Source organism: Channa argus, chromosome 10 (genome assembly GCF_033026475.1).
Source record: "Channa argus isolate prfri chromosome 10, Channa argus male v1.0, whole genome shotgun sequence".
Taxonomy (NCBI): domain Eukaryota; kingdom Metazoa; phylum Chordata; class Actinopteri; order Anabantiformes; family Channidae; genus Channa; species Channa argus.
The window spans coordinates 22659904-22684434 of record NC_090206.1 but is presented as its reverse complement, the minus strand read 5'-3'; the positions used below and the strand labels follow the sequence as shown (position 1 = coordinate 22684434).

Genomic DNA, 24531 nt, shown 5'->3' with positions numbered 1-24531 from the left:
TTTAGCAATCATTCTATTCAGTTTAGCTTCCTGTTAAACTTAAACCATTTTTTCCTCTCTCAGGTAGCTATTGTTATATTCCTTTCATTCACAGTTGTATTTGTCTTCTCAGAGATTGCTAGGTCAGAGTCTGAGGCCAGCTCCCACTGCATAATTGTGCAGCTTACATTTTGCCAGATAATGGAAATTTTAGCTTTCTTACTCCTTTTGTCTTGCTCTGGGCATTACAACATTCCCTTCCTCTTAAGGACACTATGTAAGTTGCTGTCCATTCCATCTTCGAATTGGCTGCAGTGGTTTGATTTGAGACAACAGACCATTAAATGCACAGTAAACAGTCCAGAAATGATATGAATACTAAACTCTGAGCCAAACTGCCTGTAGGGTTCAGGGTTGTGCAAACAGCCACAGAAGGTCACTGAAATAAAGCAGTATTTTAACAACACTAGAATACACATCATTTTGTGATTAGTCTATTCAGGCAGATAAAATTAGCATAAGAAGTATTCTGTTTCTGTTTGTCTGAATCACAGTCTTACACAGACAGGAGCTTTTGTAAACTAGATGCTTTGAGTTTGGTCACATTTGACACTTCAATGGTAAATGAAAAGTACATTTGTTAAAGCGCTTGGCAGAGCACCCAAGCAAAGCACTATACACCTCAGTTTCTAAAATTAAAACAAAGTATAGAGTAGAGAATACATGAAATAAAAACCATCTGTCTAGCTCCGTCAGAGTACCAGCTACTCACTACTTTGAGAAGTAAACAGACTTTTCCATAAAGATAATTATATAATCATAAACAACTGAGCTGCAGCACACATGTTCTGCTCAGTAAAGCATCCTTGAATAAGTAAAGGTAAAATGAATGATGAGGAAATTTAAAGTTCAGGTAATTTGCTGGAAACTATAAATATTCACTTAATTGGTTTAAAGTAATCATTTACAATTAAACTTATGAACTCAAAGGAATGAACTGCTTTGCATTTTGCAAGGAGAACTTATTCACTGAATTCATGTGTTTCTGTGATGCGGTTTTTGTAGGTGTTTTTAGAGTCTATAGGTGAAATGATGTGATGCTGTAATTGTACCCCTGATAAACATCCAAGAGACTGAAACATTGCGAAATTATACAGTTAGAGTTTGCAGTTCATTCAGCTTTGCAGACTCAGGAGAAGGACTTAAAGTGTAAAACTCTTTTCGGTGTATCTACAGGGTCTGGTTTCTGGAGACCTTGCAGTTTTGTAAAGTTGGGGACCAGTTGAAACACAGTGACTGAGTTTAATAATGTGGTCCTTTGCCATTAAGGTGATCTCAGCATTGCAGTCTGGGGTTTAATGTCCCCTGAGTCTACAGCAGCTGTGCTCAGAGTGACTTAATGTGATCCAAGGAGCTTTGGGTGAAAGTAATTCCTCATTATACAGTAATTCCATTCCAGGGCAACAGTGGTGCAGGAGGTAGAGCGGTCGTCCACCATTCCCACAATTGTTAGTTTGATCCCCAGCTCCTCTGGTCACATGTTGAAGTGTCCTTGAGCAAGACACTGAACACCACCTTAGTTGCTTGCGGTGAGTGTGATTGTGAGTGCGAATGGGTGAATGAGAAGCAATGTAAAGTGCTTTGAGTACCAACAGGTAGAAAAGCTCTATATAAGTGCAGACCATTTACTACATTCATATGCTTATCGCACAATCTTTGTAAGAGAATCTACATATAAGCCAATGAATAAACCAAGTACAGTCTGTCAAGTGAACTGTCAAACTGCATTTAAGTAATTTGTACAACAAAAATGTTATACAATGGCTGATTATATTTCATAGTGGCTAGTAGAGTAGAAAAGCTTATGAACCATATACATTTCCAGTGATTTTGCTAGTGGTTTGATGTTCATTCCTCACCCTGCTGACCACAAAGTTCAAACACATTGACACAAAGAAATGAAAGACGGCTCTATCTGCATTGCAAATGCTGCTATTTCTGGGATATAAATCCTCCCAGCATGGCTTCTCTGAGATAAAGAGCACCTTTTAGCTGTAAACCACATCACCGAGCACCTTAGCTCTGCCTTGTCATCTCTTTCCCCTTTCTTGTGCAACAAAGTGCCATATCGTCGCTATTGTAACACAAATGTCTCCAATAAATGTCTGAGCAAACTTTAAAAACTTAAAACAAAAAAAATTGCAATTAATATAACATAAAATATATTAGCTATAAAACAGAAGTGAGGAAGAATTACAATTATTACTAAAAGCGAGATCTCTGTAGGGAATGTGATACATTTTTGAACGCTTGATAAATTCTGATGACAACTGCTTCAGTTAATTAGCTTGGCAGTGGTTTGTCTAAAGCTACCATTGTGTGGTGTCTACTTGCTGAACAGCGATGTGTACTTTAGAGGGGATATGAGCTCATTTTAGTTTATTAATGACAAATCAATAATGACAAAAATAATCAAAACAAGGAACAACAAACTCAATGACAAAACAGATTCAACATAAAACAGAAAATAGGGATCTAAAAAAAGGATTCAGGCACAATCAATAGAAAAACAGATATACATCTGAAAAGATAAAATATAAATAAATAAATGTAAGTGGAAAACAAGATCCTTGTCCTGACACTAAAACTGTTATTTCAGGCTTCAAGAAATGAAGTAATTCTAAGATACTCCCACATAAAAAACTAAATTAACACCTGCAAATCTTGAAAATATTTTTGCAAAAACCTTTAGGTTATTGTTTTTTAATTGGTTAATCCATTCTTTTTTTCCTGGCTGATATGGGTTAAGGTTTGGTCACCAGGTCACTTTAATTAATTAGCGAACGGCAATTGTTTTCCATAGCAGTAAAGTACTGACAAAACCATCACAGTCTAAATTTTGTTATTAATTGTGCCATGTCTCACTCTGGTTTTCTATTTATTTTTTTATTTAAAAAAAAGTCTTAAAAATGTAATTAAAAAAATGTGAACACAGCTAAAACACTCTGTGTCTTGTTGTAGCTTTTGTATACAAAAAATGACAATTCAAATTCATCTGTTAATTCAGTAGCTAGTATTGTAAGAATTTAGGGTTAATATATACATTTTTGATTCGTACCTTCTGTGCTTTCAGGTGTTAGTAAACTTGATTAAGTTGTCCAGACCGTATTTACCTTTTTATTTTAGTTGTGCTTTGGAAGAGGTTTCTTTTCCCAGGTTGACTTCTGTTACTGTAACTTTGCTTCCACCAAAAAATTTTCACCAGGTGCTTGCATAAAATTTCATCCTACGTTTTTTTGCTGAGATCCAAAACTTGGCTCTTGCATTGGAAACGATTTCCCTGTGAGGACCTCACTAGGCTGACATTTAGTCAGCAAGTGACTAAATTGTCACATTGTCATGTGGTTTTCTTTATGACAGAGTGAAGTTAATGCTCATTACACTATTAATGAATCCTCTAGAAATAGCCCTGTATGTGATAACTCCCTGGAGTGGCTGAGATATGTTAGTTACAGGATGCAAGGATGTGGGTGTATTATAGTGTGTGTGCTAGGAAGGCCACTGGCCCAGACCATGCTAGCCCCAGACTTCTCAGAGTGACAAGACCAGCTCAGTAAGGTGGTCCGGTGCATGTTTAACTTGAGCCTCAGCCTGGAAAGGGTCCCAGTTCTGTGGAAGACCTCTTGTGTGGTTCATGTCCCTAAAACAGAGCACACTAGGAAGCTGAATCACTACAGACCTGTCACCTTAACCTCCCACCTTTATGAAGACCAAGAGAACATGAGCAGGAATAAAGGGTCAAAGTCAAAGTCATCACTGACTTTGTTGACTGGTGTAGAAAAAACAAAAACAAAAAACAACCTGCCCCCTAAAGGAGTTGACTTCCGGCAGAAACCCACACTAGTGTGTGGACACTTTTTTAAATACGTGGGTGGGCACCTCAGTAATAAACTGAACTGGTTCAACAACACTAATGCCCTGTACGGGAAGGGCCAGAGTTTTCTCCACCTGCTGAGGAGACACTTGTTTTGGGTTGAGCAGGGCTATTCTCTGAACTTTCTATGACACTGTAGTGGCCACTGTATTTTTCTATGAGGAGGTGGTGACAGGTTTGTGTAGAAAAACAAATGTCCTTTAACTGATGTAACTGTACTTTAGTTGAGAAGGTGTGAAAAGGTTTTGTTGTTTTTTTTTTTTTTAATTTGGAGGGGGAATAGGAATTGGCAAAAAAGTTTTGACACATACATAGCTTAAGTGGGTGGGATACCACGAGAAAAGGCAAAAGGATTGCTTTGCTGAATCTTTCTCCTTGTTTGATTGGAGTTTTAAAGCTAGTTTTATTGGCTTGTTGCTCACAGACCTTAGATGGCGAGTGTAGAGGTTGAGTGTTTCACCTCGGCTCGGCCCCCTCAGGTTAGGCTAACTCTAACCCTCTGTAATGTCACGTGTGGAGCTCAGCTCCACCCCCAGCCACACAAACCACAGGAAAGACCACATAATTAACACCGTAACTACAGTTTCAGATACTTTAAACTCACTCAATTCTTTCTTTAAATGCTAATAAACTCCAGACACTCGGTTTGCAATCTTATTTGGAGTTATACAAGCCACCCAAACAGTTTTTACAGTTGTATTTGTAACATGCTCATGCTATTGGGCCCCTTCTAGGTATCAATCTAAGTATCAGTCTGATACCTATTCCTATTATAGTATTGTCTGTGATTGTGTTTGTGATTGTGTTTGTGCAGACTTTTGCTGCTAAGCTCCTTACTATTTTATGCACCAGCAAAATAAGTGGATAAAAATTTATTTCTTAACAATAGAGACACAAAGTATAATCTTCTACTTCTTTTTTTCTATTTGTTCTTGTCATACTCTCAATTTGATGCTAGAGGCTATGTAGAAATGTCACATGATACGGTTATTAAGCAGGTAGAGTTACAATACTTTGGAGATAACCTATATTTGGAAAATCTAAATTATATATCAAATACTCGGTGGTCTTTGAAGGGGGAAATGGCATCAGACTGAACCCAGCCTGAAGGCATATACATGCCTGGTTCATTTTATAATAAATTAGACTTATTTGGATGCCTGAAACTTTAACAGATGTTCTTATTGTCTGTGGATGTGTGATTTGTGACATGTTCAATGTATAGTACACACTGCATCTTTTTGCCTTCTGTGAAACCTTGTTCTAAAACAAGTTTATGCAGTTTATGGCACAACTCTTTGCTATTCTAGCCATGTTTTCCTTGGTTTTGTTTTTCCACGTGAATGCATTATGGCTTTTGCTGACTCATGTGTTGTGTATTGTTTACTCAGCACGGCAGTGTTGTGGACACTCCCATGAATGACAGATTATTTCCATGTTTCTAGGAGGATTTCCTGGAGTTTGGGGATGCTGTAAGATCATTTTTGGGGTAATTTACCCAAATTTAGCCAACCTCTCTGACATTTGTGTCGGGGAGGTTGGGGTTATTTGGTATGCATTGTGGATCTCTTAATATGCAGCTTTGTACAAATCTCAACCGAGGACAAACTCTTTGAATCAGTCAGTCAGTTTAGATTTAAAGTGCCAGATGCTGAATACTCAATTCACTATCAACTATCACTAATTAGACCCCATATAATTAGCATGAATTACTGAGCTCATAATGTTGGGACCTTTTGAGTTAATAGTGTTGGACACTTAACAAGTGAAATAGATCACTGAAATGCATGCTGGGCGACTGCGTGAGGCTGGGCCTTTCACTTGGCCACAATGGAGCAAAGGATCTTCTGTCACATTATCATTAAAAAAATCAGAGCAGTGGTTATGTGGAATTAGGGCTGAGTAGCACAGACTGAAATAGCTCCTGCTGTTCTTTTAATTATGTGCAGCGTGGCTTTACAGAAACTGGCAGACTTAATGAAATGTCATTTTATTTTACAGCACATGCCTATACTCATGAGCTTAGATGCATGTTAATGACAAACACTCATGGGCAGTTAATACCGCTGCTGATCACACAAGAGCATTACAAGGGAACAGTAATGACGCTAAAATGAATAGTATGCCAAAGATGTGTCTGATCATAAACTCATTTTGTCCTGGACAAAATTATCTTGACTGACAAAAATGAATTACCACTATAAGATAAAATGATGTATACTTTGCAATGAATCTCTGTTACTGTATTTGTTTGAGTGAACTCTCTGCTCAATCATCCAGTTAGAGTACATGGACAGGGTTGTGTATCTGACATGTCTGGGGATGAAACAAGAAAAACAGCACATTGTTGTAAACATATATGGAAAAGAAAATGAAATTGTTGTAGAGAAATGTGGTTTGGTTATAGTTCTGATTTCTAAAACTGGTTAAATAGCAAAATGAACAAATGCAGCTGACCTGTCTCAACAAAGATGGGAAAAGGAGCAGCCATTTGCCTTTTTTTGCCTTTTTAGTAGCTATACTCAACCCTACATATAACATTGTTTCTTTTTGGTAGAGAAATATCACTACATTACAGGTCAACGCAAGGAATTTCTAGCCCACTACCCCTATTAAAATATGCATAATATGTAATAATATTAAACAGTAAAGCAACATGTTTTATTGAGGCCCAATACAAGATGGCTTACTCTTGACTAAAGATAGCCATAACAGAGCTGTTAAGTCTTTCATATTTCATATCTGTATATTGATTATAGTTGCATCATTAAAACAATTCCACTTCATCTCATCTAGGTTGTTAATGGAGTTGCCGATAAGTTGTAATGCCAACACGCTTTACTTACATTTTCGACTACTACTAACGTATTTTTGTGCATAGAAACATTCACCAATCTAAAAGGAATTAGTTAATTTACATGCCAGAGTAATTCTTGGATTGACAGTTAAGGCAGGCCTGTTAATCAGTTTATGCTTATTCAGATTTCTTCATTCACCATTTTAACCTGGTAAAAAACAGCTGAACTTATTAGAGTATTGGCTTAATCTAGTTCTGATTTAATTGTTAATCTTTATGAAAATGTAGTAATTTATTCTGCAAAAACCCTAAGAACCCTGATGATTTACCACATCAAACCTGAGTCGGATATTTCTACCTGTAGCACAGAGCAGTGATACAGAATTAAGTATGTACTGAACTGGTTCTGTGTTAGGTTCACTCCCCCCCATGTTACTTAGACAGCACATTTGTAGTCAGAGCAGGAGTGTGTGCATTTTCTGTATGACTTTGAATCAAACCCCAAATCCCTACAGCATTACTTTAACCAAGTGAACATTACTCACTCACATTTATAACCATTGCTTTTTGGCAGTTCCTTCAGGATATGACCTGACCACATTCCCAGTAAATGGTGATTTCCTTATCTACTGTGTCTTTCCACATAGTTCACAGATTTGACATTTTTTCCTATCAATCCTGTTGTGCATTCTGCCAAAATTTATTTCAAAACTGACTTTACTGAGACACCTTGGTTGCTGTAAAATACACTCATTTTCACATTTATTGAAATGAAGGAACATGACAGCCAATACCATAGTGTGGCTTAATGGTATAGCCTAAGAACTGAAATATGGCAGAAGATACATCTGGTGAAGATACATCTGGTGTAAGATTCATAGCAAATACTTGTTTGTAGGTTTGACTTATTCTTGACTTATTCTTCTCCTAACTTGTTAAGAGTGGAGCTTCTAACAGTTCCTCTGTCTTGCCCCCCTTTTTGGGATGGTCTTATTCCTTCATTCAAGCTCGGGTCCTCTACCAGAGGCCTGGGAGGTGGAAGACTGCACACTTCTGGACAGAGATCTCAGATGTTCCTGGAATCTGGCTGAAGCCAATCTCCCGGTTTTAGGGCCAGAGGCCCCAGTTTTCCTTTTACCACGGATACCAATTTTGCCTTCACCTTCCACATTTTTTCAAACTCCTCTTTCAACCTTTGGTATTTCTCGAGCTTCTCGTCTTCCTTCCTCCTGATGTTGTGATCAATTGAGATGGCTTCATCTACTTTACAGCCTTGTTCTTCTGTTTGTCTACAACTACTATGTCGGGTTGATTGGCCATTATCAGTATGTCAATCTGTATCTGGAAGTCCCATAGGATCTTCTGTCATTCTCAACCACCTTTGGAGGTGTGTCCCATTTTGGCTTTGGGACTTCCAGCTCATACTCGGCACAGATCTTTCTGTGACTATGCCAGCTACTTTGTTATAGTGTTCCATGTATAACCTTTCCTTCTAGCATCTTGCACCCCGCTGTTATATGCTGGATTGTCTGAGGCATCTTTTCACAGCCTGCTCCTGGAGTCCTGCCTGGTAGGGTAGACCCCTGCCTCTGTTGAGCTTGTACTTAGAGCCTGCTCCTGTTCTCCTAAGATTAGTGCCTCTGTGGTGTCCAGCTCTGTTGAGCTAGTAGAGAATCATGCCTGTTTTTAAAGCGGTGCACGGAGGGGCTGAAGATCACGCGCATACAGTTTTTATATATATATATATATATATATATAAACTGTATGCGCGTGATATATATATATATATATATATATATATATATATATATATATATATATATATATATATATATATATATATATATATATATATATATACACACACACACACACACACACACACACACACACACACACACACACACAAAATACACACAAAATACACATACATTTTAACTTGTGCTTTTGGAATCAGAAAGAACCTGAATCAATAAGCAGAACCAGAATGGATAAATTTCAAACGATACCGAACCCTAGCAGTTCACCTCACCTCTTTGTTGTGGCCAGTGACGCAGTTGTAACAAATGTGGGACATTGTCCAGGAAAAATTAGGCAAAATGTAGCATATACAGTAACATCAACTGTATCTTTAATTCAAATAATGTATTACCTCAACAGGGTAGTGTGCCACATACAGGAACAAGAACATATCTTAAAATATTAGTTTTGCCTGTGGTGCTTAGTTAAAAAAAAGATCTTAAGGAACAATGGCTGGATATATTGCTAAAGTTATGTCATACATTTAACTTATTGGTTTCCAGGCTGGGTGACATTTAATGTTTCTCATTTGTAGCTCCTTAATGATGGTGCTGAAATTATTTTTTTTTTCTTTTTGTTTATTGCACAGCCATTCTCTTCTATTTCATCTTCATCATTTTATTGGCTGCACCCTCACCTGAGTGTCTTATACCCCTTTTAATGCAATTTTAACCTTTCTTGGAAAAAAGATCACCGCTCTCACTTTCCTGTGCATGGCTGTCAGCTTTCTAGTGGCTCAAAAATGCATTCCAAGCCTTGGTTTTGTACTCGTCCCTCTCCCGCCTGTAATTGCTTCATTAGAGCCTCGGCAGCATCTCAGCCTTGCAGCTAGGGAAATTTAATAAGAGCTCTCAGGATGCTCTCTGACTCTTGTGCCTGGGCTACTAGAATGTTGCAGTGGAATTTCCAATAACCAAGCTTCATTCCAATGAAGACAGAAATCCAAAGCACATCAAACTAAGTACACTCCTGGATCCCTTCAGCCTAGCACAGGACACAAACAAAACTCTCTCAAGCCTTTTGTACTGTGACTACATCCCCAGCGGTTACTTTGTCTCCCACCGCTGAGACTGTAAAACAGAGTGGAGACTGGTCCATTTTCTGAGAGATGAGTTTCAGAGAGCTACAGGAGCTCATACAGAACAAGCACACAATAAACCTACAGTAAGCTTTTTTTGCCACCCATATGCAGACTATTCCTGTGTATATTTCATTATTTTCCATCATGCGTGGAATTTGATTCATAGTATCAACTGTTGTACTGTCTGTAGTAACAACGTAAGGTTAGTTAAGTTTTTCTGCATTTGCACTGCATTTAACACTTTGTGCTAAAGTCCTTGTTTATTTTCAGCTGACCTGAAACTGCCTCCTTTCATGTATTTAAAATTTTGTAAATATTGACTTTAAAAATTATTTAAACACTCTGCTAAAATGATTTGACATAACTAAAAATAAATCATCCTGCAATAATCTAATTTGTCGATCTGCCATTTTAGCTGTAATTTCATACATTTGCCAGCTAATAGTTTTACGTTGCCAGTGAGGCGGCTTTTCAAATAGAAAAAACACCATTATAGCCCTCTGGAGGACACATCTATTAAAAGAAACACAATACACAGATAATGGACATTTTAAAATATGTGAACAAGTAGCTGGGCTGCAGCTACCTGATCCATGTTTAAAAATGTCTATTTTCTGTTCATCTTCTATAAAGATCAGGGTCAGTGATGATTGTTTGGATCCCCTGGCATCATTATAAATTTGAGTTGAAAAATGCCTAGGTGCACTTTATAATTCCTACATTGTAACAATTTAATTTAGTACAGCTTGAAACATTACCAAGTTCTGAATTAATTTTGTTGCTGTACTTACTGCATTTCCCACAGGATAAAATCATCAGCAAATGCTTAAAATGTGCATTTTAAATGTGGAAATGACAGTTGGAAAAGTAATATAAAAACCCCTGAAGGCAGATGCAGTACTGTAGGTGTTCTACAAAAAGTCAAGGAAAATAAGCTGAAGATGAAACTGTAGCACAAAACTTTTTCAGAGAAGATTCCAACCACCTAAAACTTAGTCACACTATATTAAAATATGGAAATCTAATTGTAAGGTGTGTTGTTGATATTGGAGCTCTCCCATATTTTCTCACATATATTTGCAAATTTTTACTCTGACTCTAACTATGAACTTGCCATGATAAATACAAGCTATAGCTTTAGTGTGACTTCATTACAGAATACATCAAATGTATATAATATGTCCAATGCTTAGATTGAAAACAAGTACAGTAAGAAGCATGCTGCCACATAGTCTCTACAATATATTTGAATGTATCTTTTTTTACTGCACAGAGGAAACAGCATGAGGGCATGGGGACTGCTCGCTAATAACCAGCATTTGTGTGTATTGTGTAAAAACAACATATTAGATGATCGGATGAACTAAATGTACACTGTTTTGCTTCAGTGTGTGTGTGTGCATTTGCATGTGTGCACAATCACAACAACTGAAGTGGAGCTTGCATATAATTGTCGTGTGTGCATGCATGCATAGACAATGTGCATGCACTGCGTGCATGTTTGAATTAGAAAATACAAGTATGCTTGCAAGCTGAGTTCCCTGTATTTTGTTTACTGTATGTGTGTCGTGTGTGTGCACATGTCATACTCACGTGATGACCAGTGAGGTGGAGAAGAGCAGTGTTCCCAGCAGGCCACGCTGGCAGTCTGCATTCTTCCTCTGGCGTTGGTGCATTTCACCACCGCAGTTGTCACAGCAGCGACACATGCACAAGAAGAGGCCGACTATCGGCATCAAAACTGCAAATAGCAGGCCCACTGCTGCACATACTAGAAAGCCTATCTCATAGTAGATGGCCTGGGGTCGACAGGGGAGGAATGAAAGGAAAAATTAGATGAAACATGAAAGCCAAATTGTTCAGTGAACATGATGGAGAAAGGAGGTGCACATTGAAATGTTGTGAAGAGACGAAGGGAGCGTTAGGAGTTAAACTGGAAAAAATGAGGTGGGGGTTGTTGAGAGAAAATAGGATTGGATCAAGAGAGGAGAGCAGATGAGTTGGGGAATGAAAAAGAGAAGAAAGGATGGATTAATGAGGGCATCTGGGTGAAGGAAGGAAGCACGGGATAAAATGAGCAACAAATCTATAAATATCTTGTAGAATCCCACTGTTGAAATTTATGTAGTCTTTGTCCAAAAGGGATTTGTGGATAAACCGTACACACATTGTGTTACGCAACTCATTGCTGGAGAGTCTTTGGTTTTCCATTCTTAAAAACCACAGTCAAATTCAATAATGAACTTCACAACAACTACAGTGTTGCACAACATAAACACAAAGACTTACTCTCTGAAACTGTTGGACAACAATAGTTTCTTCACTGGGTTAGTGGAGACTAAAGTTAGTGATTCTTGAATGTTTGTTTTACATACATATTAAACACACTGCAATATGCACTGACAGGACAGCGAAACATGAAGGACGATGGGGAAATACTCAAAGGAGTGAAGGCCATCCATGTAACCCTGTGGTGCAGTTTTTCCCAGCTCTAATGAGGGGGAAAGACAGCATTTCTAATGAAAAACTTGCTTCAGTAGGAATGGACTACAGGCAGTTAGCGCACTGCATTAACAAGGAGCACATTATACCTGCACTGAGTCATAAAATCCAGATTTTTTTTTTTTAAGAAACAAGAAGAATACACTTGCCCCTTGGGTGAGATAATTACACTTGTTTCACTGAAGTTCATTTTTTTTTTTTTATGATTTCTATTTTTTGCAGAACATCTTATACGGTAGTTTCACAAAAATAAGGTGCATCACTCAACCTTTTTCAATTTATTTTCAGCTGAGGAGATCAGAGGACTTTAAGAATTTGTGAAACAGTTGAATTTATCTCTTAGCAAAGGTGGGATTCTGTCACTTGGTTTAAAATGGGATATTAGTGACACATGGTTGGGTAAAAACTCTCACATGGTTTTCTAGAAAATGAGAAACCTATATCCAGTAAACTCATCTAAAATATAATGGTTGTAGATCTACCTTCAGCAGGGGTTATCAAAAACAGAAACAAAAACACCTGCTTCATTAGGGGAGAATGTATCACTAACTGCTGTATTAGCTTTATTTTTGGGTATGTGTGGATAATAAACTGAAAGGAATGTGTATATGACCTTTGGGCCATTTAAACCTGATTGGATAAACTATAAAAGTAATAGTTGTTATTAAAACAAGGATACACAGAGTCACATGCATTTGTAAATTGCAGATATACAGTGGTATCTGCAGAGAACAGTTAGATTGTTCAGATGAAAGGGGATCCTGAACAGTTAGTAGGACTGAAGTGAGATCAGAGTAACCTGTGGTGAAGCCTAGTTCCAAAAACAAATGCATGCACTGTGACTGTTAACACATGAGTGAGCACAGGAATGCTGACACTAGACTTTATGAGTTTTTAGACTTCTTGGCTATATATTTAAGATTCTCCTAAGCCTTTGTAGTCAGCTGTGAAATTTGCAAATCCCTCATTACAAAAGGCTGAATAACTCATCTTTCACTCAATATTAGAAAAATGCAAGGTGACTTAAGTTGATTTCCTACAAATTTCCTGTCATAAATTAAGAGAACTGCATCTGTTGCCAGGTTTTCAGTAACTCTTCTATTTCATTTTGGCATGTACCACAGCACTTGCACTTACTCCGTTCAAATCTAAACCACACTCAGCAGAGTCTTTGGAATATGGCAGAATTGAATAGAGATTGATAACTTCAACACCGCATGTAACTTGTCACAATGATGTTTAATAGTTACGTTGTTAAGAAAATATCAAGGCCGTACTGTTGTCACTATTTCTTTATGGAAAAACTGCTGTCCCAGTTGATTTGAAACCCAAGCCAAATTTCTCTTACAAGTAATTGACCCTGCCTTTAAGGAACCTGCAGCTTTTGCTTTTAAACAGCCAGTGCTTCTGAATTTCTTGGAGGAGTATTCTGTGGTTTATTTGGATATTCGTGCAAACTGGGAAATCTCCAGCAGCAAGCATTATCCCAATTTCAGAAGCTCATATTTGGATGTTTGAGGCCTCTGGCTGTGTCAAGAACATAATTTGCAAGATGTAGAAGGAAAAAAAAACTGTCAGTCACACCCTTCCTGACCTTAAAGAATTTCAGGGTCAGTGGAAAAACGGGAAAAAAGAACCAGAGAATTGTGAAGATGCTGAAAGGCAAAAACGAAACACAGCGCGCGCGCGCGTGTGTGTGTGTGTGTGTGTGTGCCCTATGTCATCCAAAATCACTAATGTCAGCCCAGTTGTTGAGGACATTGTGCAAAGCTGAACACTTGCATTGTCATTCTGCTTCTGGGCTTTGCTTGTTATTGGATAATTCTTTACCCCAAAAAAAGGTCAAAAATGCAAGATATTTTAAACCACCACTCTTCGAGGGCCTGCAGCTCAAGACTATTTTCGGACTATAGCTTTTTTTTCTTGGCAAGTGCCCAGAAGAAGAAGGTGACCTTCCAATAAGAACAAACTGGATGATGAGGTGGCAGCATGTCTTAGTGGTGAAGACAGCCATTTCTGTAACGTTAATCAGATTTATTGCCTCCATGGTCCAAGAGCGTAAGGTTCTCCTAAAGTACTTATGCACTCTAAGATGAGTTTCTCAGATACAGGACCTTCTGTAAATCAATTAAACATGTGGTTCATTGTGTTTTTCTGCTTCCTTTTGGGAGCATTACATTTTATGTAGCCTAAATATTCTTGCTTCACAAAAGCACAACTGCAAAGGAGCAACGTTACAAACTGCTTACTACATAATACTTTTACGTATATTAATTACATTATGTAAAACTAGTATATATATTTCTTTTATTGTTTTAATGTAGTTGTTTTAAACTGTATTAAACCTAAATGTTTTCAGAAATACTTTCCTTTTTCTTTTTTTTATGCCTCCATGCCAGCATCAGTTGTGGCCAATTACCATTACTCATAGGGCAATGCAGGACTGCCTTGGAAGTATTTCTTTAAACTTGGTATACATGTCTACTTGGTTTCAATGTTATGCCGATTAGAGTTTGGTCATCAAGGGGCCAGTTCATTTTGATCTGAGGTTTGTCCCTTTCTTGTGCCATATCTCAATAACACCTAGAGGGATTTTTATCACATCTTCTACCGTTTTCCACTTGGACTCATGGGTGAATTGAATATAGTAAAAGTATGGACAGACTTGCATATAAACTGCAACTAGACTAGTTGGCAGAGTCACAAAAATAGACCAAGGTTCTGTGTTTCTTACAAAAAACATATTTTAAAATGTATTCTACCATAGTTTGATATATTTATGACAGGAATGTGCTGATGTGTTTTATATGTTATCCTCCTAACAGAACCACAAGTCAGCAGCCAACAGTCAGCAGCCAACTCCTAAAATATGAGTGTACTATTTCACTGTAACCATAGCAGAGCCAGTAACGTGCTAGTAGGAAGAGAATATCCTATTAAATTGAAAGTGCTAACTGTGCTCAATGATACAATCAGCATTGTTGCTCCTCGATGAAGATGAAACATTTATATTTAGACGAGCCTCAAATGACAGGTAGGAGTTTGGAGTTTGTATTCAGGGTTTGTTAGGTGGATGAGATGGCTGGGTGAAAGTCAAAGGATTGCACAACTAACTATGTATGTATCTATGATTAATCAAATGTCTCACAAAGTGTTACAGTATTTAAAATAGAATTGTGCAACCCCATTGACATAGGAAAGTGGAGCAGGTTGACACTAGGGTTGGACTGGACTGTAAGTCTATTGTGCAGACTTTACCTGAAGGGTCAGCACTATGTTCTCTGGCTGAGAGAGGCCAGATCAGAGTAGATCAGATGAAGAGGGCATGCAAAAGACAAGGCAATGCAGCATCAAAGAAAGGGCAAAGCCACAAAACAAAAACATGTGGATGAAACTGACATGCATGATAACATAGTGGCATATTGTATACTCCACACACAGCAAATATCTTATAATTGAGAAGAGGGTACAGAGATGGTCAAAGAGTTTAAACATTTTTCAGAAAGTTACCAAAATTTCAGAATCCACCTAAGGTTTGTCTCAAAATTCCCCGGTTGTGCCAGATTCCAACCCATTTTTCATTCTAGGTAGCCATTAAAACAGTGGCCTTGTCTTGCCTTGTAAAAGCTATTATCACTTTACTTCAGAAAAGTCTAAGGCTATAAGTATATGATTTTTTCTGTAATGTACTGTATATCATAAATCTCTTAATTGAATCAGAAATGCATATTTTAATCAAGTGACCAAAAGAAAAACAACAATTTTAACACAAAGACACCTTTACCTTTTGATATTCAGTCTGAATGGGTCCAAACTTGTCCTTTGCCAGTTTGACAATGAGGTCTGCAACAGGACAGAGAAAACAAGCACATGATTGGTGTTTTTCTGCAGTGAAAATAACAGGTACATTTCAAAATTATGTTGTGCACTTCATGCATTTATATTATGACTTTAGCAAACAAACTAAGGTCAAACCTCCAAAGTGAATGCTGTCATGCTGTACCCCTTAATGTACATTGGAACCCCAATCTGCTGAGTAACACACTGATAGTTTTGATGGTTGGTGCCTACCCTGAAATAGTGACATTGAGTGAAGGTAGTATTCCAGATTATTAGCTTTAAAGTATACAAGAAACAAAGAAGCAGGTTGCTGTGGTTAACAGCTGTCTCACTAGTTCTTTCTAAGGGTTGTGTACTTTTGTATAACCCGTAATGGGAGTAAAAAAGTATAGAAGCTTTCTGCAAAATCTGCAGAATATATGTATTATTTTTGTTACACTGAAGCAGCAAGTTGACATCTTTGACATGATGATGTCACAAAACCCAGAGCCACACTGTGACACTGCAGTTGTTCCTTCCTCCCCATCTTCTCCCTTAGGGTGGAGAATGAGGCAAGTCTAACTGTGAAGAATTTTTATGCTATTTATCTGTGATCTGACACCATGTTTGGATCCTGCTGGATTGCTAATATCCTGGTTCCTTTTGGATTTCAGAAGGAATCCAATTAGGCTCTATTTTTGGACATGGTTAGAATGAGCAAACAACTGACTGCTGCATTTAATAAATTCAGTTTAATTAAAAAGCATATGACAGGGCAAGGCTGCATACCTACAGATTTAGGAGCTACACCACTTTATGGGGCTGAACTAACGATACATTTTATTATCAGTAAGTCTAAGGTTATCCTAAAGTACTTATGCCCTCTAAGATGAGTTTCTGAGATACAGGACCTTCTGTAAATGAATTAAACATGTAGTTCATTGTGTTTTTTGTAGATCAGCTCAACAGCACAACTATTTGTTTCTGTTTATAATGATAATAATTTGGGTTCTGAATGGCTTTCTCTGTATCTCACTGGTCATATATGGTTGTTGCAGCCATAAGGTTTGAAGGTTTAAATACCAACTGATGACTTTTACTTGTGGAAAGTGGGGAATGGATCTTACAATAACATACCTTTTACAATGAGTAAGGAAAACCTCATTTCTGAGCCCGGTTTATCAAGCTATTTTATATTTTGGCCGTTGTAAGAAAATAGTTTATAGTGGAGGATCTGGTAAATATGATGATGCAGTGTTGCATTTCCTGACAATACTGTACCTAAGTTGTAAACATACACAAATAAAGGAGAAATAACAGCTGTTCACACAAGATCGTTAATTGCAACTCTGGTCACCAGTTACCAGTTTAAGTCCATTCAATCAAAAATATCAAATTAAAGATGCAAAGATCATAACACAAATCAAACAGCATCTCATATCAAAGACTCAATGTTGGTGTTCTCTCACATATTTACACCTGCAGCAATGCCGGCTGTGACTTATCATATAATGATGGTAGACAAAGCAAGTCACCCGGGGATAGCTTTCCAAAAATAAGATGCAGAAGACAAAGGGGCTTTTTCTTCTTGTGTTGGAGTTTTTCATTTTCCTACAGAAAAAGATCCTATATATGCTACAGAAGAATTGTTGACAAGAATTCTTTTATGTTTAACAAAACAGACTAATGATCCTGACTGTCATCTAAAACAAAAACTTTTTATTAATAGGAGGGTGCTCCAGGCTTTACTTGTTGTTTAGGGGGGAGCTCATCTTTGAGAATCATCATGTGTTTTGCTTTATTTTAATATTTAATAATGCAAAATTATTGGACTGACACTTAGTTTGTTTTTTTCTCCCCTCAGTCAGTTGCCATCACATTTGTATAGTTCTGCACCTGAGTTGCCTGTTAATGAGTAACCCCAGGCTTGTGTGGCTGTACTGTAACTGTATTGCTTAATAAGAATGCTACTGTAAGCAAACAGCTGCCCAGTATTGTCCCATGTTGGGGAAAAAACACATCTACTTTACAGGTTAGTCTGTTAATGTTTCCAGCTTCGAGCTTACAGTAGTTAACCCATCTATAATAGTTGTTGGCAGTCATCATTGTGTGTTTTCAGGTTGAGTTGTAAAATGATCCAGACTTCTGACAAAAACATAAGTACAGTGAGCCAAACCCAAGTACTGTTTTTGCTTGTTCTAGTGATCCTTTGTATGTGTTTCAAAGAAGTCCTTGACCTTAGGGTAAAAATGTATTTCAGCTCTTTTGTTCCCACAGAATGCAAGCCATAACAACCTAAACAAGATCTTGACAACCCCAAAACACAGGCAATGGGATACTGTACGTCATATGAGAACGATGGTTCGGTTTTGCTCTTACCTCATTGAAAAGCTAAAACCCACGATGGAGACTATTACAACTGCAACAATTACTCAATTCAGATTCAGTCTGAAAAAGCTGTTGGATGAGTATTGAAACGTTTTAAAAGTAGAACAAGCACTTTAATCTTTTTTTTTTATTTATGTTTAGACTAAGCATTTAATTGGAAAAGTAAATGGCAGATGATGATGATCTGAAAATGACCTAATGCTCTTCAGAAGATACCAGCTCCAACAGAGAAGAATTGCAGCACAGGGATACAGATAAATAACAAATTACTGCCTAACAGTTTTTTGGAATTTATCCCAGTCTTTTATAACAGTAGAAAAATCATAATTTCAAGACACCATCTCTCTACTCTGAATTATTTACATATTATGGCTGCAGCTTCATTTTATAATTTTTTTATTAACTGGATAAAAAATGTCACTCTTTTGCAGAATGGCAGTTTACCGTTTAAGAAATTGCTTATTTAATTAAAAACAATTGTCAGCTTTGCATCACAGAAGGAGCAACATATCCTCACAGAAATTGGCTTGAAAAATTAATAATCTGATACAAAATTTGCTGCATACTAATCAATAAAACCCCTTGCTGTTTCCAATTCATATTTAACTATGTTACATTATGCTTTGTTTGAAAAGTAATTTCCACCCCTTTTGTAATTATGCATTTTTTTCATTGAGAAACTTTTGAAATGAAGCAGAGGCTACACTAGTGTGTTTATATATATAAATATATATATATATATATATATATACCCAAAATGTAACGAATACCTAAGGTTTATTTTATTTAACTCAGGGCTTGCTGCCATTAATAAAGTGTCAATCCAGCTGTTGTACAATTTACAACATGTTAGTCAATGCAAATTAGCTTTACATTAATCAAATTACTGTACTTGAAGAGACTGCTGCCATCCCAAAACGACTAGAGTTCATCAATTCATGGTCAGTGAGAAGGCTGTTAGTTTTTTTTTTTTCTGCCTTGTTTGTTCTGTACAACCAAAATTCCAATCTCTCCAATGAAAGCAGTAAACAAATTGATCCTCCCAATAATAAAAGAAGCATTGGAGGAAGGAGGACTATAGGGGTGAGAACACAGAATAGCATACACAGGGATCAAAGACAGAGGGATGAGAGAGCAGAAAAAGAGGTGAAAGAAAGAAAAGCAGCAAGAAAAGAGGGCTGGATTGAATCCAACCTCGGTTTCCAGAGAGAGGCATCTTATCCCTCTCAGTGAATGAAAAGCTGACTTTATGCTAGTTTCCACCTATGTTAACTCTCTCCTCTCTGATTTTACAAAAACAGAAATGTGTTTGTCAGTCTACACCAGTCTTTAACCTTTTAAAAGCTAAGTTTTTATTTTGGACCATATCTTAGTTTCCGAGTCCTATACTGATTCCCTGTAAATTACAAAATACTCTCTCACCAAACTCCATACACAGTATAAGCAAATGTTAATGTAAATGAGAATTAATGTAACTGTAAAGACATAGCAGGAGCTTCCTTTGATAGCTTCTCAACTCAACCCAAATCCAAATCAAGGTAGAGCTTTTACTGTATGGCAGACTTAATGAAGCTTTGCAGGGAGCTTAAGATAAAGCACAACCTAAGATGAATTTTTTATCAGTTTCACTAGAAGGGAGAAGTCGACCCAGAGGAATCCAGCAGCTCTACTTTGGTTCGGCATCTAAGCATCTGAATAGCTGGGAAAGAAGCTTTTTTAATGGCCATGAACAGTGGGGGTTTCCCTGGATTCTTGACACTTTCCTAACCAAGGTGGAGCAGTTAATTATGCAATTACAGTAGCACGTTTGGTTTCATAGCATCATTTTGAAGTTAGTTTTATTGTATTATATATTTTCAGTACTAAATTTTGAACCAGGCTTTTTCAATAAAACATGAACTCAGCTAGTATTTTTATGGGGCATTCTTGTGTAGAGATACCAAGAATGTTCCAAAACCAAGTATTAAACGAGCCCTGACGCTAAATTATTAAAGATTGTAGGGTCAATAAACTTTGACATTATCATTTCTGCTATTTGTAAAGGAGAAATTAAGAAAACTGATTTTTTTTTTTAATTTAATATAGCTACAAAAAAGTTATCCCACACCTTTTATCTCACCAACTGTTTCTGATTAAGACGTTTCTGTAATGCATTTCCCTTATCCCAGTCCTAACGAGAGCTCTCTCTCTGAGCCTGTGCAGTACCATGCTGCATACACACAGACACAGAGAACATTCTATTTGAGATTTGATCATTTGTACAAAGGAGTAAACATGTAAACATCCAAGGTCCTGTAGCTCCGCTGAACTGTTGTGTTCATTTTTCCTCAAAGGAATAGTCCTGTGATGAAAATTCTAATGTAGCATGTTGAAATGGGAAAAATGAGGTATTTCCACATTTTGTGGACAAAGCCATTAATTATTAAAAGATATAAAATGCTAATTAATCATCAATTAAAATAATCAATCACCAAAACTCGTGCAAAAGAAGTATGTATTGAATGATCAGATATTGTATTTGCATACATTGCAGCATCCACAGTCACCACATACTGTACCACATACATTCTCTTCGTTGAAGAAACCGTTGCAGGTAATTCTCCCAGCAGCACCTCTGTGTGTCAATGTTTCAGACAGTGCTAAAAATATTTTTACCTGATTTGGGTGAAGCGTTTAAACCTTTGCCATTAGTGACTGAAAACAGTAACTTTTTTTCTGCATTGATCCATAAGGATTTGTAGCTTCACCCCAAAGCCAGCTATACATGAATTTGTATGCATATTAAATATAGCCGATAACTTTTTCTAAATGTGAAAACTTTATAAAAATGTATCAAAAGTTATCAGTTGAAATACATCACGGTAGACTAGTCTGTGTGGAGATACTTTATTGTAGCTCTGTTTGTTTGGAACTGTCATCCACATCAACATGCCTGTTAATATAATAGCTTTATGCTTGTTTTGCATTTGTTTAGCTTGTTATATTTGTTTGTCTCCATGTCTATATTTGTGTCACGTTGTCACTTTATTCTCTGCACTTTCTGTAATTACATTGAGAGCTACTTAAAACCAGAGTCAAATTCTTTGAGTGTGTCAGGGTACTTGGTGCATCGAGCTGATTTGAAGTCGTACGTGAGCAAGTTCGAGTTATGCTAGTGGTAGTGTCTTATGCTATTTAATTAGATCCTATTGTTTTACAACAAAACCCATGTTGTTCACCAAATGAAGCTTTTGCATTCGTATGACGTGCAAAATGAATCCTATTCAGAAAATTGTGAATTTAGCTGTTTGTGGTTTCACTAAAAAGTACATGAATACTTGGAATGAATGTTGGGCCTTGATAGATTTTCACTAAAGAAAACATTTCTTTTATATCTGCTGTAGTCTTCCGTGACATTTGTTTTTGAATGTTTTGTAATACTTAAACATTTAAGCTGTAAGGGTTTTTCACCCTCAACAATAGTTTTTACACTGATGGGAACAGTAATCTTTCTCCTATGAGATGGTCTGTGTAACCAATAATATCTTGTCATTGTTACTGAGGCAGAGCTGTTGAGATGACTGACCTTTCTAAATGCTGCACTGTGGCTCAATCAGGAATATCATGTAACATACAGTCTTTGAAAAGCCATAAACATGTCCCCGTGGGAGACTGAAGCCTATTTTCCCCAAATAAAAGACAAACAACAGGAGGCATTGACAGTAAAGCTGCCTTGTGGTTTGAGACGAGTGGTACAGTAAAGAGAGTACAGCACTTTCCCATTGTGGTACTAAAAGGAAACTATGTTTGGACAAAATTTGCATTTTATCCTCACTTCTCTTGCAGACTCGCAAATACCATTTTATTGTCTGCCTCTTTTCTTCAGTATTCAGTAGTACATTAACATTCAGGCTCTCACTATTCTGGTCTTTAACTTTGGAAACAGTGAAATTACCCACAACTACTGCTGCACCCTAAATAACCTGGGGGAAAAAAGTTAAGGCAAATGGGGTCACTGTCCGTCATGCTCATTTGGATGGTATCCTCATCTCGATTAACATCTAATGCTGCTAGATTTAAAGACGACAGTACATAATACCGATAAAACTTGCATTCTCCTACTTTAAAATGGCAAAATGAATAAACCATTTTTTTCATTAAAATCTATGCATATTAAACCTTCAGAACATCATAAGTAACAAAAATTGTAAAAATAATGTAAAATAGTTAGTATTTTAAAATGATTGTTAAAATAATGAAAATTATCAGTGTTTGCATCCACCTTAATAAACTCTCTATATAAGTAAATTAAATATGTAAAATCAGATGTCTGATCTTTAAAAAAAAAAGACTGTCAACACTCATTGTTGAATGAATAGCACCAGGTGTGGTAAATTGGGTTTGCACTTTAATTTTGCTAATAGGTAGATTCTCCAAGGGCAGTGTAAAGCAGTTTGCTGAGAACAAAATACAAAAGTTTGCATCTCTTTTTATTATATTTTGTCTGTCCACTCTTTGGCTTTAAAACCTCCACCAACCTCATTGGGTACCCTCTGAGCAGCGATTGTTTCCTTTCAGGTATAATTTTAAAAAATTGTTCCAAGTCTACCATCATTATATCACATTTACATTTAGTCATTTGGAAGATGTTTTTATGCAAAGCAACAAAGTGAGGTACAAAGCAAGCAAAACATCTAAGTGAGGGAGAAAACTGTAAAGCACTGCTTTTCTATCTATTTATAACAATCTAGACTTGTGCAGACTATGCTTGATTGTGGAAATATGGACTTTTAATCCAGTTGCCTCTATGGACTTTGTCAGGTCTTCTGCCAGTCCCCACATATACTTCATTCGTGTCATTTTGGTGCCCACGTCAGATTTGTTTTGTTTTTTCAATTTGAAATTTGAACAGTAATCTTCAGAATCAAACATTTTTAGATTTCCCAAAGTCCTTGAGTCACAAAATCCATGCACTGAAATATTTGATAGTAGCACTTTCTAAATTGTTTCAAAGGTATTCTTCTGTACTCCCTGTTTAATTGATGCAACCTCATATTGCCTGATATTTTGGCCTGGCTATTTGTAGTTCACTGAGTAGTAATTATACAGAAAGCAACTTAAATACCTTATCCATTTAACCAAGTCTTAATAGTTAACATGGAAGTGGAATATATATCTTGACAGTGGTCACAAACAGGCCGTAGAGAATGTTAATGCTGCTGGCAACAAATTCAAAGCTTATTTCACATTTTTCATTATTCAAGTAGGAAAGCATAAAGTATAAAACTAAAAGAAATGTTAAAAAAAGGTATGTGGAACAGGCAGAGACCCATTAACAAATAAAAACAGACAGAAAAGGCTGGGACGGGGGATATACAGTACTTAAATGTTTTATGAATACAGATTAAGAATTTGAAGAATAGGTTGTAAATGTATAGATGGTGTGGACAGATAATAGGTAGTGTGCAGCATAAAAATATTGGAGAACATAGTTTCAAATCATATAGGTTTGCTATGTTGTATTTACTGACTGGCAGAACCTATATGAACTGTACTGTACAAAGGAAAGAAATTCCAATCAACTTAGTCCAAAAGCCACCAGCCGAATCAACAGAACTCTAATATTCTGTCTACTAATCCTCAGCAGTTGCTGTCACAACATGCGTTGCTAACAGGCTTATTAAAAATAAATAAATAACTACGCCTGGCCATGAGATTTAAGTCCAGGCCACAAAACTTCATTGAGCCCCGTTCTGCTTGTAAGAGGTTCGGTGCAACAAAGCAGACAGCTGGTTAAAGATACAGAGACTCTGTTGCCAACTACGTGGAATCTCGTTCGGAACGTTATCCGAGGACACACTTGCAAAAAGGACTGCACTTTGTGTTAAGAATTAAAAGCAGAACAAGTTGTAACACTAATTGAAATGGAGAATTCTGTTTGGCCTTTCATTCAGTGTAGTGAGATAAAACAGGATGTTTGCTCGTACCCTCATTCCCTACCCTGCTGTGTAATAACTCAGGGGATTTACATACAAATACACCATATTTAAAGATGCTCTTACCAGTAGTATTATATCAACAATGGACTACACATCTTGCAGATCTTTCCTTCTCTCAAATCTTAAAGCAGGTCTTGAAAAATCTGTGTTTAAATAGGTTTCTTAAAAAAAAAAAAAAAAAACCTTACTGGGAATTCACACGGAGAGCAAGGTGGTAAGCGGCATGTAATCACTACTGAAGCTTCCTTCAGTT

At 36.9% G+C, this 24531-nt stretch overlaps 1 protein-coding gene across 31 annotated transcripts in view; it reads right to left on the bottom strand.

The window, feature by feature from the left end:
* prom1a (prominin 1a) overlaps nucleotides 1–24531 on the bottom strand; it is a 78615-nt gene that overhangs the window by 33023 nt on the left and 21061 nt on the right. For 26 of the 31 annotated variants that reach the window (XR_010915308.1, XR_010915313.1, XR_010915310.1 and 23 more), the window contains exons 2-4: nucleotides 15878–15936; nucleotides 15352–15378; nucleotides 11185–11390 (exon numbers count right to left, since the gene is read on the bottom strand). Coding sequence is in view for 5 of the 31 variants with exons in the window: in XM_067517969.1 (XP_067374070.1) it covers nucleotides 11185–11390; nucleotides 15352–15378; nucleotides 15878–15936 (292 nt within the window). In the remaining 26 variants the exon portion in view is untranslated. The remainder of the gene's footprint in view (nucleotides 1–11184; nucleotides 11391–15351; nucleotides 15379–15877; nucleotides 15937–24531) is intronic. The other 5 variants (XR_010915321.1, XR_010915323.1, XR_010915328.1 and 2 more) reach the window with 1 other exon arrangement.